The sequence below is a fragment of the Pristiophorus japonicus genome, chromosome 2 (assembly GCF_044704955.1).
Source record: "Pristiophorus japonicus isolate sPriJap1 chromosome 2, sPriJap1.hap1, whole genome shotgun sequence".
Classification (NCBI taxonomy): Eukaryota; Metazoa; Chordata; class Chondrichthyes; family Pristiophoridae; genus Pristiophorus; species Pristiophorus japonicus.
In genome coordinates this window covers 368,359,182-368,374,315 of record NC_091978.1, presented here as the reverse complement: position 1 = coordinate 368,374,315, position 15,134 = coordinate 368,359,182, and the positions used below count along the sequence as shown (strand labels likewise).

The window sequence follows — 15,134 nt, the reverse complement described above, 5'->3', positions numbered from 1 at the left end:
ATGGACCCCAATATTGTGTGAGAAAACCCCCGATAGTACACTATTTGTTCCTTCCACCTCACCGATCCATTGCAACATTTCAACTGTGAGATCAAGCCAGCCCTTCCCATATTTAATATCTTAGCTAGTTTATCGCCAACTTTGTCATTTTCAAGAATAGCAACTTGTGAGATATGCAAAGCAGAGATGGTTAGAGGATTTACCAGACATGTAATGGCTACATGAGTGTCAGCTGTGGCTCAGTGGGTAGCATCCTCGCCTCTGAGTCAGAAGGTTGTGGGTTCAAGTCCCACTCCAGAGACTTAAGCACATAAATCTAGGCTGACACTCCCAGTGCAGTGCTGAGGGAATGCTACACTGTCGGAGGTGCCGTCTTTTGCACGAGACGTTAAACCGAGGTCCTGTCTGCCCTCTCAGGTGGTCGTAAAAGATCTCATGGCACTATTTCGAAGAGCAGGGGAGTATTTATTCCTCAATCAACAAAACAAAAACATTATCTGGTTATTATCACATTGGTGTGTGCAAATTGACTGCCACGTTTCCTACATTACACTTCAAAAGTACTTCATTGGCTGTAAAGTGCTTTGGGACATCCGGCGCTTGTGAAAAGTGCTGTATAAATGGAAGTCTTTCATTCTTTTAGTCATTGATTAGGGACTCAGTATGTACACACAGGTCCCATACCAATTAAAGACTATATATAAACTAGTAATGTATCTTTATTACTCTTAATCTGTACAAAGTATTGACCACAGAAACAGGCCATTGGGCCCCACTGCTCCGTGCCGGGGTTTATGTCCCACCGCTCCGGGGTTTATGCCCCACCGCTCTGTGCCGGGGTTTATGCTCCACACCAGCCCCCTCCCACCTCTCTCCATCTCACCCCATCACCATATCCTTCTATTCCTTTCTCCCTCATGTGTTTATCTGGCTTCTCCTTGACTGCATCAATGCTATTCCTCTCAACCCCTCCCTGTGGCAGTGCGTTCCACATTCTCACCACTCTCTGGGTAACGAAGTTTCTCCTGAATTCCCCATTGGATTTATTAGTGACTATGTTATATCGATGATCCCTAGTTCTGGTCTCATCCGCAAGTGAAAACATTTTCTCTGTGTCTACTCTATTGAACCCTTTCATAACCTTAAAGACCTCCATCAGGTCACCCCCTCAGTCTCCTCTTTGCTCGAGAAAAAGGCCCCTGACACTTAAAAGTTCTTTAAAGCCTTGAGAGTTTTTGCAGAAGTCAACTTTCCAGCTTCTAGTTTCAGGACATTTCATCCGTGTTTGAAGGCTGCACTGTTTCCTGCTGGGGATTTCCATCATGTAACCTTATCCAGTTACCCATTTTAAAGAGCGCCCACTCATATTGCTATTTCTGTGACGGTGGAGGTAGTAATTCATAACTTGTATGATCATAAAACCTTAAATACGGTTTGCATTTTGTTTTTTTACACATGTACATAAGAACAGGAGTGGGTCATTCTGCCTCTCAGGCCTGCTCCGCCATTCAATTAGATCATGGCAACTGGCCTCTCAACTTCATTTATATCCACCCTTGCTCCATCTCCCTACATACCCTTACCAAACAAAAACAATCCTTCTTTCTCAGTCTTGAAAGATAGGAATAATAATCTTTTGTTTATACAGATAGAACATTATTGGCCTCCCAATGACCATGAAAGGGCCAGTGACAATTTTTTAGCATTGCTAAGGTTACAGCTTTACATTTTTTAACAGCAATTAATATGGTTTGACCACCACTCCTGATACCCCGCACTAGGGCAGGCACCATGTGAGTGGGTGCACTCAACAGATTGTACAACCCTATCCCTGTGATCTCCTCCAACCCCCATCCCCGCCACCAAAATATAAGCTCCTCTAATTCTGGTCTCTTGAGCATCCCTGATTTTAATCGCTCCACCATTGGCGGCCGTGCCTTCAGCTGCCTGGCCCCCGAGCTCTGGAATTCTCTACCTGACCCTCTCCCTTCACCTTTAACACGCTCCTTCAAACCTACCTGTTTGACCAAGCACTTAGTCATCTGCCCGGATATCATCTCCTGTGACTTGGCCTCAAAAAGGATTTTTTATTGATACTGCCATGCAGCACCTTGTGACGTTAAATGCTATATAAATGCAAGTAGCTGTTGTCTATTTCATTTTCATCATCCCTTCCCTTTCTATAGAGCAGAACTTGAGCAACGAAGGGCAGAGCCCCTCCTGCACCAGTTCTTTCTTCCCTCCTATTAGATTTCCGCAATGTTCACAGCCACGAAGGTGACCCAATAATCAGCAAAAGAGGCATCGGCTGCATTTACAATTTCAAATAGGAAGTGGGGTGATACATCAGTTTCAGAAAGACTGGGTGGTATATTTAAAAGCAGTGAAACAAGATTTGGCGGTCCATTCTGCAATATTTGCTTACACATTTATTGTACGAAACAATCCTTTAGGGGTTGAACTTGCAACACAAATATATGAAATCAATTTCATGGCTGTATTTTACTGCATATTAAAGTAGTTTTATCTGGGTGTGAACTAAGGCAGCATTCTAATGCCTTTTCTCCCCTGCAATGCAGCAATGTTCTCCCCGCTGCCCCAGCCAATACTTACCCCTCAACCAACATCACTAAAACAGATCGGGTCATTCCCACATTGCTGTTTGTGGGCCTATGCTGTGCGCAAATTGACTGCCATGTTTCCTATTTTACCACAGGGAGTGCACTTCAGTAAAGTACTTCATTGGCTGTGATGCACTTTGGGACGCCCTGAGATTGTGGAAGACGCTGCAGAAATGCAAGGCTTTCTTTTTTTTCTTTGAATGGAGAATGTCCTAATTAACAGTTTCTCATGTTCAATCAAACAAAGCACTGGGGTTCATTCTGGGGGAATAGAATTGAAAAGCAGAGAAGTTCAACTAAACCTGTATAGGACATTAATTAGACCACACTTCGGAGTACTGTGCACAGTTCTGGTCTGCATATTATAGAAAGGATAGAGGCACTGGAGAAGATTGCAAAAAAGATTTACAAGGTTGACAACATAAGAAATCAGAACAGGAGTCGGCCATACGGCCCCTCGAGCCTGCTCCGCCATTTAATAAGATCATGGACTCAGCACTACTTCCCTGCCCACTCCCCATAACCCCTTATCGCTCAAAAATCTGTCATTTCCGCCTTAAATATATTCACTGACCCAGCCTCCACAGCTCTCTGAGCCATAGATTTGCAACATTTCGAAGAAATTCCACCTTATCTCAGTTTTAAATGGGCAGCCCCTTATTCTGAGACTATGTCAACTACTTTTAGTTTCCCCTATGAGTGGAAATATCCTCTCTGCATCCACCTTGTCGAGCCCTATTATCTAATGTTTCAATAAGATCACCTCTCATTATGAACTCCAATGAGTATGGGCACAACCTACCTTCACAAGTCAACCCCCTCATCTCCAGAATCAACCTAGTGAACCTTCTCTGAACAGCCTCCAATGCAAGTATATCCTTCCTTAAATACAGAGACCAAAACTGTAAGCAGTACTCTAGGTGTGGCCTCACCAATACCCTGTACAGTTGTAGCAGGATTTCTCTGCTTTTATACTCTATCCCCCTTGCACTAAAGGCCAACATTCCATTTGCCTTCCTGATCACTTGCTGTACCTGCATACTAACTTTTTGTGTTTCATGCACAAGGACCCCCAGGTCCCTCTGTACTGCAGCATTTTGCAATTTTCTCCATTTAAATTATAATTTACTTTTCTATTTTGTCTGCCAAATCTCATATTTTCCCACATTATAGTCCATCTATCAAATTTTTGCCCACACTTAGCCTGTCTATACCCATTTATCACAACTCTCTGTTTTCTGTTAGTTAGCCAATCCTCTATCCATACTAATATATTATCCCCAACCCCGTAAACTTTTAGCTTGTGCAGTAACCTTTTATGTGGCATCTTATCGAATGCCTTCTGGAAATTCAAATACACCACATTCACTGGTTCCCCTTATCCACCCTGCTCGTTATATCCTCAAAGAACTCCAGCAAATTTGTCAAACATGATTTCCCTTTCATAAAACCATGCTGACTCTGCTTGATTGAATTATGTTTTTCCAAATGTCCTGCTACTGCTTCCTTAATAATGGACTCCAGCATTTTCCCACCGACAGATGTTAGGCTAACTGGTCTATTTTCCTGCTTTTTGTCTGCCTTTTTTAAATAGGGGCATTACATTTGTGGTTTTCCAATCCGCTGGGACCTCCCCAGAATCCAGGGAATTTTGGTAGATTACAACCAATGCATCCACTATCTTTGCAGCCTCTTCTTTTATGACCCTAGGATGTAAGTCATCAGATCTAGGGGACTTGTCCACCTTTAGTCCCATTATTTTACCGAGTACTACTTCTTTAGTGATAGTGATTGTATTAAGTTCCTCCCTCCCTATAAGCCCCTTGATTATCCACTATTGGGATGTTTTTAGTGTCTTCTACCGTGAAGACCAATACAAAATATTTGTTCAGTCTCTGCCATTTCCCTGTTCCCCATAATTAATTCCCAAGTCTCATCCTCTAGGGGACCAACATTTACTTTGGAACAGAACCGAGAGGTTATAACTATCAGGAATGACTAAACAAGCTGGGGCTCTTTTCTCTAGAAGAGATGACTGAAGGGTGACCTGGTAAGAGGTTTTAAAATTATGATAGCATGTTTTGATAGGGTAGACATTGAGACGATGTTTCCCCTTGTGAGGGAGACCAGAACTAGGGGGTGATAAATATAAGATACTCACAAATAAATCCAATAGAGACTTCAAGAGAAACTTCTTTACCCAGAGTGTGGTGAGAATGTGGAACTCGCTGCCACAGGGAGTGGTTGAGTCGAATAGTATAGGTGCATTTTAGGGGAAGCTAGGAAAGTACATGAGGGAGAAAGGAATAGAAAGATATCCTGATAGGCAGAGATGAAGTAGGGTGGGAGAAGGCTGGTGTGGAGCATAAACACCAGCACGGAGCGGTTGGGCCAAATGGCCTGTTTCTATGTTGTAAATTTGATGTAATCTGAGGAAGGACATTCTTGCTATTGAGGGAGTGCCGCGAAGGTTCACCAGACTGATTCCCGGGATGGCAGGACTGACATATAAAGAAAGACTGGATCGACTAGGCTTATACTCACTGGAATTTAGAAGAATGAGAGGGGATCTCATAGAAACATATAAAATTCTGACGGGATTGGACAGGTTAGATGCAGGAAGAATGTTCCCGATGTTGGGATAGTCCACAACCAGGGGTCACAGTCTAAGGACCGAGATGAGGAGAAACTTTCACTCAGAGAGTTGTGAACCTGTGGAATTCTCTACCACAGAAAGTTGTTGAGGCCAGTTCGTTAGATATATTCAAAAGGGAGTTAGATGTGGCCCTTACGGCTAAAGGGAAAAAGGGGTATGGAGAGAAAGCAGGAAAAGGGTACTAAGGTGAATGATCAGCCATGATCTTATTGAATGGTGGTGCAGGCTCGAAGGGCCGAATGGTCTATTCCTGCACCTACTTTCTATGTTTCTATGTAATCCTGTGGCAGCCAAATACCTCAAGCAGGGTTGTACGATAATTTGGATTGTACAGTGCAAGCACATACATCTGCAATGGGGTTATATACCTGTAGTACCCAGCAAATATAATAGCTAGCATCTTTTTGAAATTGAGATACCAAGGTGAAAGGTCATGGCAGGATACCATTAACGTTTAAAAAGAACAAGGTGAAGCAAATCAGGAGGTAGCAATTATAGCTTATATTTATAAAGCATCTTTAATATAGTAAAACGTTCCAAGGTTACGGGAGCGTTATCAAACAGAATTTGACACCAAGCCGCATTAGGAGATATTCGGGGTTCTTTTATACAGGAACATCAATGAAAATCAGGGAAGTTATGTTGAACTTATATAGAACCTTGGTTAGACTACATTTGGAATACTGTGGCAGTTCACGCTCCATATTAGAGTATGGATAGAGGCACTGGAGAAGGTCGCAAAAACTGATTTACAAGGGTGATAAAAGAACTGAGAGGTTATAACTCTTTTCTCTAGAAATGAGACAGCCAAAAGCTTGGTCAAAGAGGTAAGTTTTAAAGAGCGTCTTAAAGGAGGAGAGAGGTGTAGAGAGGCGCAGAGGTTTAGGGAGGGAATTCCAGAGTTTGGGCCTTGACAGCTGAAGGCATGGCCGCCAATGGTGGAGCGATTAAAATCGGGAGTGCTGAAAAGGCCAGGTTTAGAGGGGTGCAGATATCTCAGAGGATTGTGGGGCTGGAGGAGTTTGCAGAGATAGGGAGGGGCTTGAAGATGAGGATGAGAATTTTAAAATGGAGGAGTTGCCAACCAGGAGGAGCAGGAGCAACGAGCACAGGGGGTGAGCGGGACTTGGTGCGAGTTAGGACGCAGGCATCAACTTTGGATGACCTCAAGTTTACAGAGGGTAGCACGCGAGAGGCCGGCCTGGAATGCATTGGAATAGCGAGGGGTAATTGGGTGAAATTGGAAGTGGTGAGTGAAAATCAGCTAGTAAATGTTTTGGACGAATAATATTTTAAAATTAACTCTCAAAAAAAAAAATAGTATAATTAACAGACATTTGTGCTTCAGCAGGCAATGCTGCACCAGAAGATTGATTATATGAACAGAGTTCACACCATACTATTCTGAAGTATTTAATACTTATGGAAAGTTACTCTTACGACACTTGCTTAATTAAATATACCCATACATGTTGTGCCATTTCCACAAAATGTGATGAAATATATCTCTCTACCACGTGGCATAAATGTAATTAGCGAAAGTCATGAGATTCAGTGATGGACGCCTAAAGAAAAAGTCTTGCATTTATATAGCACCTTTCACGACCACTGGATGTCCCAAAGTGCTTTGTAGCCAACGAAGTACTTTTTGAAGTGTCGTCACTGTTGTAATGTGGGAAATGCAACAGTCAATTTGCGCACAGTAAGCTCCCACATTCAGCAATGTGATAATGACCAGATAATCTGTTATTGTTATGTTGATTGAGGGATAAATATTGGTCAGGACACCGGGGAGAACTCTCCTGCTCTTCTTCGAAATAGTGCCATGGGATTTTTTACATCCACCCGAAAGGGCAGACGGGGCCTCGGTTTAATGACTCATCCGAAAGACAGTGCAGCACTCCCTGAGCACTTTGAGTGTCAGCCTACAGTTATCAAAGGCAGCAATGGGCTTTCCCTGTTGGTTAAATAAATGTTGTCTGGTTGAGATGATAAAACTGCACGACTGACATCTGATTTAATTCGTAACAAGGTTATGTGCTGTTCCGCTTGTAACCGGCTATTATATTTCAATTAGTCAGTCAGTATGCAGGTCAGTGTTATAACAAATTGAAGATTAAATGAGACCACAGCCACCGAATGCATGAAATTTCACTGTACAAGTTTTATTTACACAGTTCTTGTTTTTACACGTTTAATACGTATGCTTTTTGGGACCATTTTCCTAATTCAGCCTTAATAACCAATGCAAAATAGATTCTTCTAAGGATACAAGTTTTAAAATACAGCATAACAATACAAAACATATAGAGGATTTCAATATATCTCAACATCTCGAGCAAGGAATGTTATTATTGTATTGCAATTTTTTTAAAAAACAAAATACACTTTTTTTTTGAAGAAAATCCCACACACTTGCCCAAAAAGTAAAAATCACGACTAAACTGCAAAAAAGCTTGTTCAAAGTTAGTTTAAAATCAAACTGTGAATTCTGTATCAATGTAGCAGGATTTAAGTAATGCACGTGACAAATTTTGAATTCTACCAATTTAAAACGATATGCCCAGTCCCAAAACAAGCATTACATCTCATGATCTAAATTAACCAAGCTGTTATTCGAGCTTTTTTAAAATTTGAAAATCAGTGAATAAATTAAACCTAACAGCCAACATTAAGCACGGATTACAGCAAATCTTCCTGTTCGCTGTACACGAAAAAAAAATGTCAGAACGGAACTAAATTGCTAAGTACTGGAACATTCGGACAAGATCTTCTGAACCCTTTCCCTTCCAAAATTACTAAATGCTTATACGAGACCCCAACCCCACCAAAATAAAATGTCTAAATTGTGCCGTATTTAGTGTAAAGAAAACTATTCTTTTAAAAAAAACTTTTCAAAATATTTCACTTTACAAGTTATCTTCAAACACGTCCAGAAAATGTCAGGAACCAAATGAATTCATAAAACATTTTGAAGGGAAAGGGTTGTCTTCACAGAATACTGAACAAAGTGAAAGATAGAAAACTGACTGAAACTGGCAGACTTGTGTAATATTAGAACGCAGTCCCACTCTGCTTACTAGAAGCTTTGGTTGAAGTTGAAGTGTAGATTGCTTTACGCGTCCAGTCTTCTAGTGACGAGCATAAAACTGGTGCCTTCTCAAACAACATACCTGTTCTTGGTTGTCGACCCACTTTTTGTGGCAGTGTCTGTATGGGACTGGTAGCCAATCACTACTTTTGGAGGAAGCCCTAATCTTTCCTTGTAAATTCTCCTGTTTAGAACAAAGAATAGCACAAATAATTAACCCATCTAAGCTGGAGCTCTCCTGCAAATACTAAAATGGTTTCCAAATTAAATTAATTATCAATTACTGCTTCCCCCACCCCCAGAGAGTGGTGAACTGAGTCCAGTTCGTTGGATATATTCAAAAGGGAGTTAAATGTGGCCCTTACGGCTAAAGGGATCAGGGGGTATGGAGAGAAAGCAGGAATGGGGTACTGAAGTTGCATGATCAGCCATGATCATATTGAATGGTGGTGCAGGCTCGAAGGGCCAAATGGCCTACTCCTGCACCTATTTTCTATGTTTCTATTTTTCCTCCCCTCATCCGCCCCCTCCCCCACCATGCCTTATACCCTACCACCAAGCTCATGGTCTACAGGGCTGTAATAATACCCGCCCTCCTGTATGGTTCAGAGACGTGGACCATATACAGTAGACACTTCAAGTCGCTGGAGAAATACCACCAACGATATCTCCGCAAGATCCTGCAAATCCCCTGGGAGGACAGACCCACCAACGTTAGCATCCTCGCCCAGGCCAACATCCCCAGCATTGAAGCACTCGATCAGCTCCGCTGGGCAGGCCACATAGTTTGCATACCAGACACGAGACTCCTAAAGCAAAGGGTTGGCAGAGGAAACTCTCAAAGCCTCCCTGACAAAGTGCAACATCCCCTGGGTGTCCCTGGTCAAAGACCGCCCTAAGTGGAGGAAGTGCATCCGGGAGGGCGCTGAGCACCTCGAGTCTCGTTGTCGAGAGCATGCAGAAATCAAGCGCAGGCAGCGGAAGGAGGGTGCCACAAACCTGTCCCATCCACTCCTTCCCTCAACGACTGTCTGTCCCACCTGTGACAGAGACTGTAATTCCCATATTGGACTGTTCAGCCACCTAAGAAGTCATGTTTAAGAGTAGAAGCAAGTCTTTCTCGATTCCGAGGGAGTGCCTATGATGATATGCATAGTAATGAAATTCAGACAGGAGATTAATCCTAAAGGCAGGCTGGAAGGATCGACTACCTCCTGTTTGAAATACAACCAACCCGCTTTTCTTTCCAGTAAGATACCTCTATTTATAAAAGAAACCTTTTCGATGTCAGGAACTTGCTTAAAATCTTTTACAACAACAACAACAACAACAAGAGGCTTGCAGTAATGCTGAATTTGCTGTGCCTCAGTTTAAGAGCGAGCTATCCTGAACTTGGGTTCACATTCCATGTTAAGAGCAGCCTTCCACATTGCCAGACTTGGCGGCTGAATGGTGAAGCATACTTCCACAACGGCATCTCGGAGAAAATTGTTAAGAGGAGAAAATGGCAACTGTTGGCAAAACATCTGATGTGTCTTTGATGTTCACTTACCCTATATATGTGATAGATTCTCTATTTTCACAATCAGTAGTCCATATAGCTATCTTGTCACCTTTGTTTCTCACATTAACTACTGCACCACAAGCATCATCGCTATGCTCATCAAACGCTTCTCCTATAAGGCACAGTAGCTTTATTTGGGGAGGGAGCAGAAAGAAAGGACAAAAAGAGGAATTAGTGAATTGTAATGCCAGTTTTGAACATTTAAAACAAAAAATATTAAAGTAAACCAAAAACGTATGGATTTGACGTGCCTCTAAAGCCATGAGATCTTTCGGATGCGACGTTAAACCGAGGCCCCGTCTGCTCTCTCAGGTAGACGCAAAAGATCCCACGGCACTATTTCGAAGAAGAGCAGGGGGAGTTCTCCCCGGTGTCTTGGGGCCAATATTTATCCCTCAACCAACATCACTAGAACAGATTATCTGGTCATCATCAGCTTGCTGTTTGTGGAGGCTTGCTATGTGCAATTTGGCTCGTGCGTTTCCTACCGTATAACTTTTGAGCTGTAGTCAGTGCTGTAATGTAGGCAAGTTCCCATGGTGTTTTGGGGGCGGAGGCGGTCAGGAGAGCATAAAACCAGACTGTTTTTCTGGTGTGAAGCGCGTCATCCTCGTTACGAGGGACTGCCTAGTAGGAGTAGTATAAAACCAGAGCGCAGAAGCCAGAGTTTCCTGTAATTTTGTTTGGTGCCGCGCTGCCCCTTTAAGGGGCGTTGAAATTTTGCGTGAAAAGCTGTCTGCACGGGATCCCTGGAGCGCTGTGCAGCCGCGCAATTTACAGGGGACATTGGCGGGCGCCAGAGTGCAGGAGCCAGCAAGTGCACGGAGAGACTAAACTGGACAGGAATTTTAGAAAAAGGGGGGAAAAGTACTTACAGTTTCTAACCAAATGCGATCCAGGTCTGTTTTTCTCTGTTGCTTAGAAAGGGTAAGCAGCCATCTCCCACCGCGCTTGTTTTTCTCATCCTCCCACATAGGTTCAATACCGTCCTACACAGAAAACAGGAAGCCCACTGCTTCACTACAAACAACGGTCAGGTACGAGCTAAATCCTAAATCTTTGCCGACGATGGATTACTTTTTTGATTTATTTTTCCGAATTAAAATGGATCCTTTCCGGCTGATGCTGCAAGAAATACAGAACAGTCCCCCGTCTTGTATGCCACTGGCATCAGTGTACAGGTGTAGGCTGTTCGTATGCAAGAATGGTTCAACATGCGAATGTCTGTTGTCAGCACACACACACACACACTCTCACATACCTACACTCACACCTATTCTTACATATATACACACACACACACATACTCACACCTACTCTTACATATATACACACACACACACACTCTCATACCTACACTCACACCTATTCTTACATATATATACACTCTCACATACCTAAACTCACACCTACTCTTACATATATATACACACACACACACACACTCACACCTACTCTTACATATATATACACACACACACACACTCACATACCTACTCACACCTACTCTTACATATATATATACACACACACACTCACATACCTACTCACACCTACTCTTACATATATATATACACACACACTCTCACATACCTACACTCACACCTACTCTTACATATATATATACACACACACACACACATACCTACACTCACACCTACTCTTACATATATATATACACACACACACACACACATACTCACACCTACTCTTACATATATATACACACACACACACACATACTCACACCTACTCTTACATATATATATATACACACACACACACACACACTCACATACCTACTCACACCTACTCTTACATATATATACACACACACACTCACATACCTACACTCACACCTATTCTTACATATATACACACACACACATACACATACTCACACCTACTCTTACATATACACACACACACACACACTCTCATACCTACACTCACACCTATTCTTACATATATATATACACACACTCACATACCTACTCACACCTACTCTTACATATATATATACACACACACACTCTCACATACCTACACTCACATCTACTCTTACATATATATATATATATACACACACACACACACACTCTCATACCTGCACTCACATCTACTCTTACATATATATACACACACTCTCATACCTACACTCACACCTACTCTTACATATATATACACACACTTACACCTACTCTTACATATACACACACACACACACACACACACTCTCACATACCTACACTCACACCTACTCTTACATATATATACACACACACACACACACATACTCACACCTACTCTTACATATATATACACACACACACACATACTCACACCTACTCTTACATATATATACACACACACATACTCACACCTACTCTTACATATATATATACACACACACACACACACACACACATACCTACTCACACCTACTCTTACATATATATACACACACACACACTCACATACCTACACTCACACCTATTCTTACATATATACACACACACACTTACACATACTCACACCTACTCTTACATATATATACACACACATTCTCACATACCTACACTCACACCTACTCTTACATATATATACACACACACACTCATACCTACACTCACACCTACTCTTACATATATATACACACACACACACACACTCTCACATACCTACACTCACATCTACTCTTACATATATATATATACACACACACTCTCATACCTACACTCACACATACTCTTACATATATATACACACACACTCTCATACCTACACTCACACCTACTCTTACATATATATACACACACTCACACCTACTCTTACATATATATACACACACACACACTCTCACATACCTACACACACACACACACACTCTCACATACCTACACTCACACCTACTCTTACATATATACACACACACACACACACACACACACATACACTCACATCCACGCCCCCCACCCCCCTTTAGTTCAGTATCTAGAATTGATACTTGGACTCTGTAGGCTGACATTAAGTATTATGTTGTCCTCGGACAACATTGAGTCATTTTCAGTCTGTTGTAAAGACTTCCTCTACACTGTGCAAGAAACATGTCCAGAATAGGGCATTTTTAAGCCTTTATGATTGATTCCCTCTTTCCTGTGAAGCTTTGTATTGCTAGTATTTTGCTGCGTCTTACTGGTTCTGTGCATCATTTTACCCTGAATGTAATGCTCTGTAATGCAGAGTATACAAGAGAACGTGCTACATGGTCTTTGCTGCAATATACTGTGGTTAAGGGGCAATCGTTAGTCCTGTAGCTCACTATCCCATTCACTGGAGACCCATATAGAAACTTATAGAAACTCCTCTTTGCTGTGAACACAACTTACATGGAAGAAAGTCTGGAACAGAACAGTCGGATACCCATTACAGTTCATGCTAAATCAAAAGTTCAGAGATAGATTAAATGATCGAAAGTGATTTAAAAGGATGTAAAATATAATTTCAAATAGATTTAAAGGAATTGATTTTCATTTCTCTTGCGATAATCACTATCCAGCAAAGCAATCTTCACAAAAATTTTGATAGAAGGTTGGGTGCAATGCATTCCAGCATAAACGAGGACACTCCTGTTCATATCTTAGCCCTGGTTAAAATTCACACCTCTCCCTCCTCCCCACCCTCTCTCCATCCCCCTCTCTTTCCCTCTCTCCACCTCCCCTCTCTCTCTCTCTCTCTCCCCCCTCACTCTCTCTCTCTCTCCCCCCCCTCGCTCTCTCTCTACCCCCACCTCTCGCTCGCGCTCTCTACCCCCTCTCGCTCGCTCTCTCTCTCTCTCTACCCACCCTCTCTCTCTCTCACACACCCCCCTCTCTCTCTCTCTACCCCCCTCTCTCTCTCTCTACCCCCCCTCTCTCTCTCTACCCCGCTCGCTCTCTCTCTACCTCTCTATACCCCCCTCTCTCTCTATACCCCTCCTCCCTCTCTCACCACTCCTCTCTCTCTCACCACCCCTCCTCTCTCTCTCTCACCACCACTCCTCTCTCTCTCTCTCACCACCGCTCCTCTCTCTCTCTCTCTCTCTCACCACCCCTCCTCTCTCTCTCTCACCACCCCTCCTCTCTCTCTCTCTCTCACCACCCCTCCTCTCTCTCTCACCACCCCTCCTCTCTCTCTCTCTCACCACCCCTCCTCTCTCTCTCACCACCCCTCCTCTCTCTCTCTCTCTCACCACCCCTCTCTCTCTCTCTCTCTCTCACCACCCCTCCTCTCTCTCTCTCTCTCACCACCCCTCCTCTCTCTCTCTCTCTCTCACCACCCCTCCTCTCTCTCTCTCTCTCTCACCACCCCTCCTCTCTCTCTCTCTCTCTCTCACCACCCCTCCTCTCTCTCTCTCTCTCACCACCCCTCCTCTCTCTCTCTCTCTCACCACCCCTCCTCTCTCTCTCTCTCTCACCACCCCTCCTCTCTCTCTCTCTCTCACCACCCCTCCTCTCTCTCTCTCTCTCACCACCCCTCCTCTCTCTCTCTCTCTCACCACCCCTCCTCTCTCTCTCTCACCACCCCTCCTCTCTCTCTCACCACCCCTCCTCTCTCTCTCACCACCCCTCCTCTCTCTCTCACCACCCCTCCTCTCTCTCTCACCACCCCTCCTCTCTCTCTCACCACCCCTCCTCTCTCTCTCACCACCCCTCCTCTCTCTCTCACCACCCCTCCTCTCTCTCTCACCACCCCTCCTCTCTCTCTCACCACCCCTCCTCTCTCTCTCACCACCCCTCCTCTCTCTCTCACCACCCCTCCTCTCTCTCTCACCACCCCCCCTCTCTCTCTCTCACCACCCCTCCTCTCTCTCTCACCACCCCTCCTCTCTCTCTCACCACCCCTCCTCTCTCTCTCTACCCCTCCTCTCTCTCACCACCCCTCCTCTCTCTCTCACCACCCCTCCTCTCTCTCTCACCACCCCTCCTCTCTCTCTCACCACCCCTCCTCTCTCTCTCACCACCCCTCCTCTCTCTCTCACCACCCCTCCTCTCTCTCTCTCACCACCCCTCCTCTCTCTCTCACCACCCCTCCTCTCTCTCTCTCACCACCCCTCCTCTCTCTCTCTCACCACCCCTCCTCTCTCTCTCTCACCACCCCTCCTCTCTCTCTCACCACCCCTCCTCTCTCTCTCTACCCCTCCTCTCTCTCTCCCTCTCTCTC

At 43.8% G+C, this 15,134-nt stretch overlaps 1 protein-coding gene across 1 annotated transcript in view; it reads right to left on the bottom strand.

Moving 5' to 3' along the window:
- Positions 1-7,417: 7,417 nt before the first annotated feature.
- LOC139235048 (eukaryotic translation initiation factor 4E-like) overlaps positions 7,418-15,134 on the bottom strand; it is a 32,542-nt gene continuing 24,825 nt past the window's right edge. Inside the window, exons 5-7 of the mRNA XM_070866168.1 lie at positions 10,808-10,921; positions 9,921-10,060; positions 7,418-8,552 (exon numbers count right to left, since the gene is read on the bottom strand). Coding sequence (XP_070722269.1) covers positions 8,438-8,552; positions 9,921-10,060; positions 10,808-10,921 — 369 coding nt within the window. The 3' untranslated portion in view covers positions 7,418-8,437. The remainder of the gene's footprint in view (positions 8,553-9,920; positions 10,061-10,807; positions 10,922-15,134) is intronic.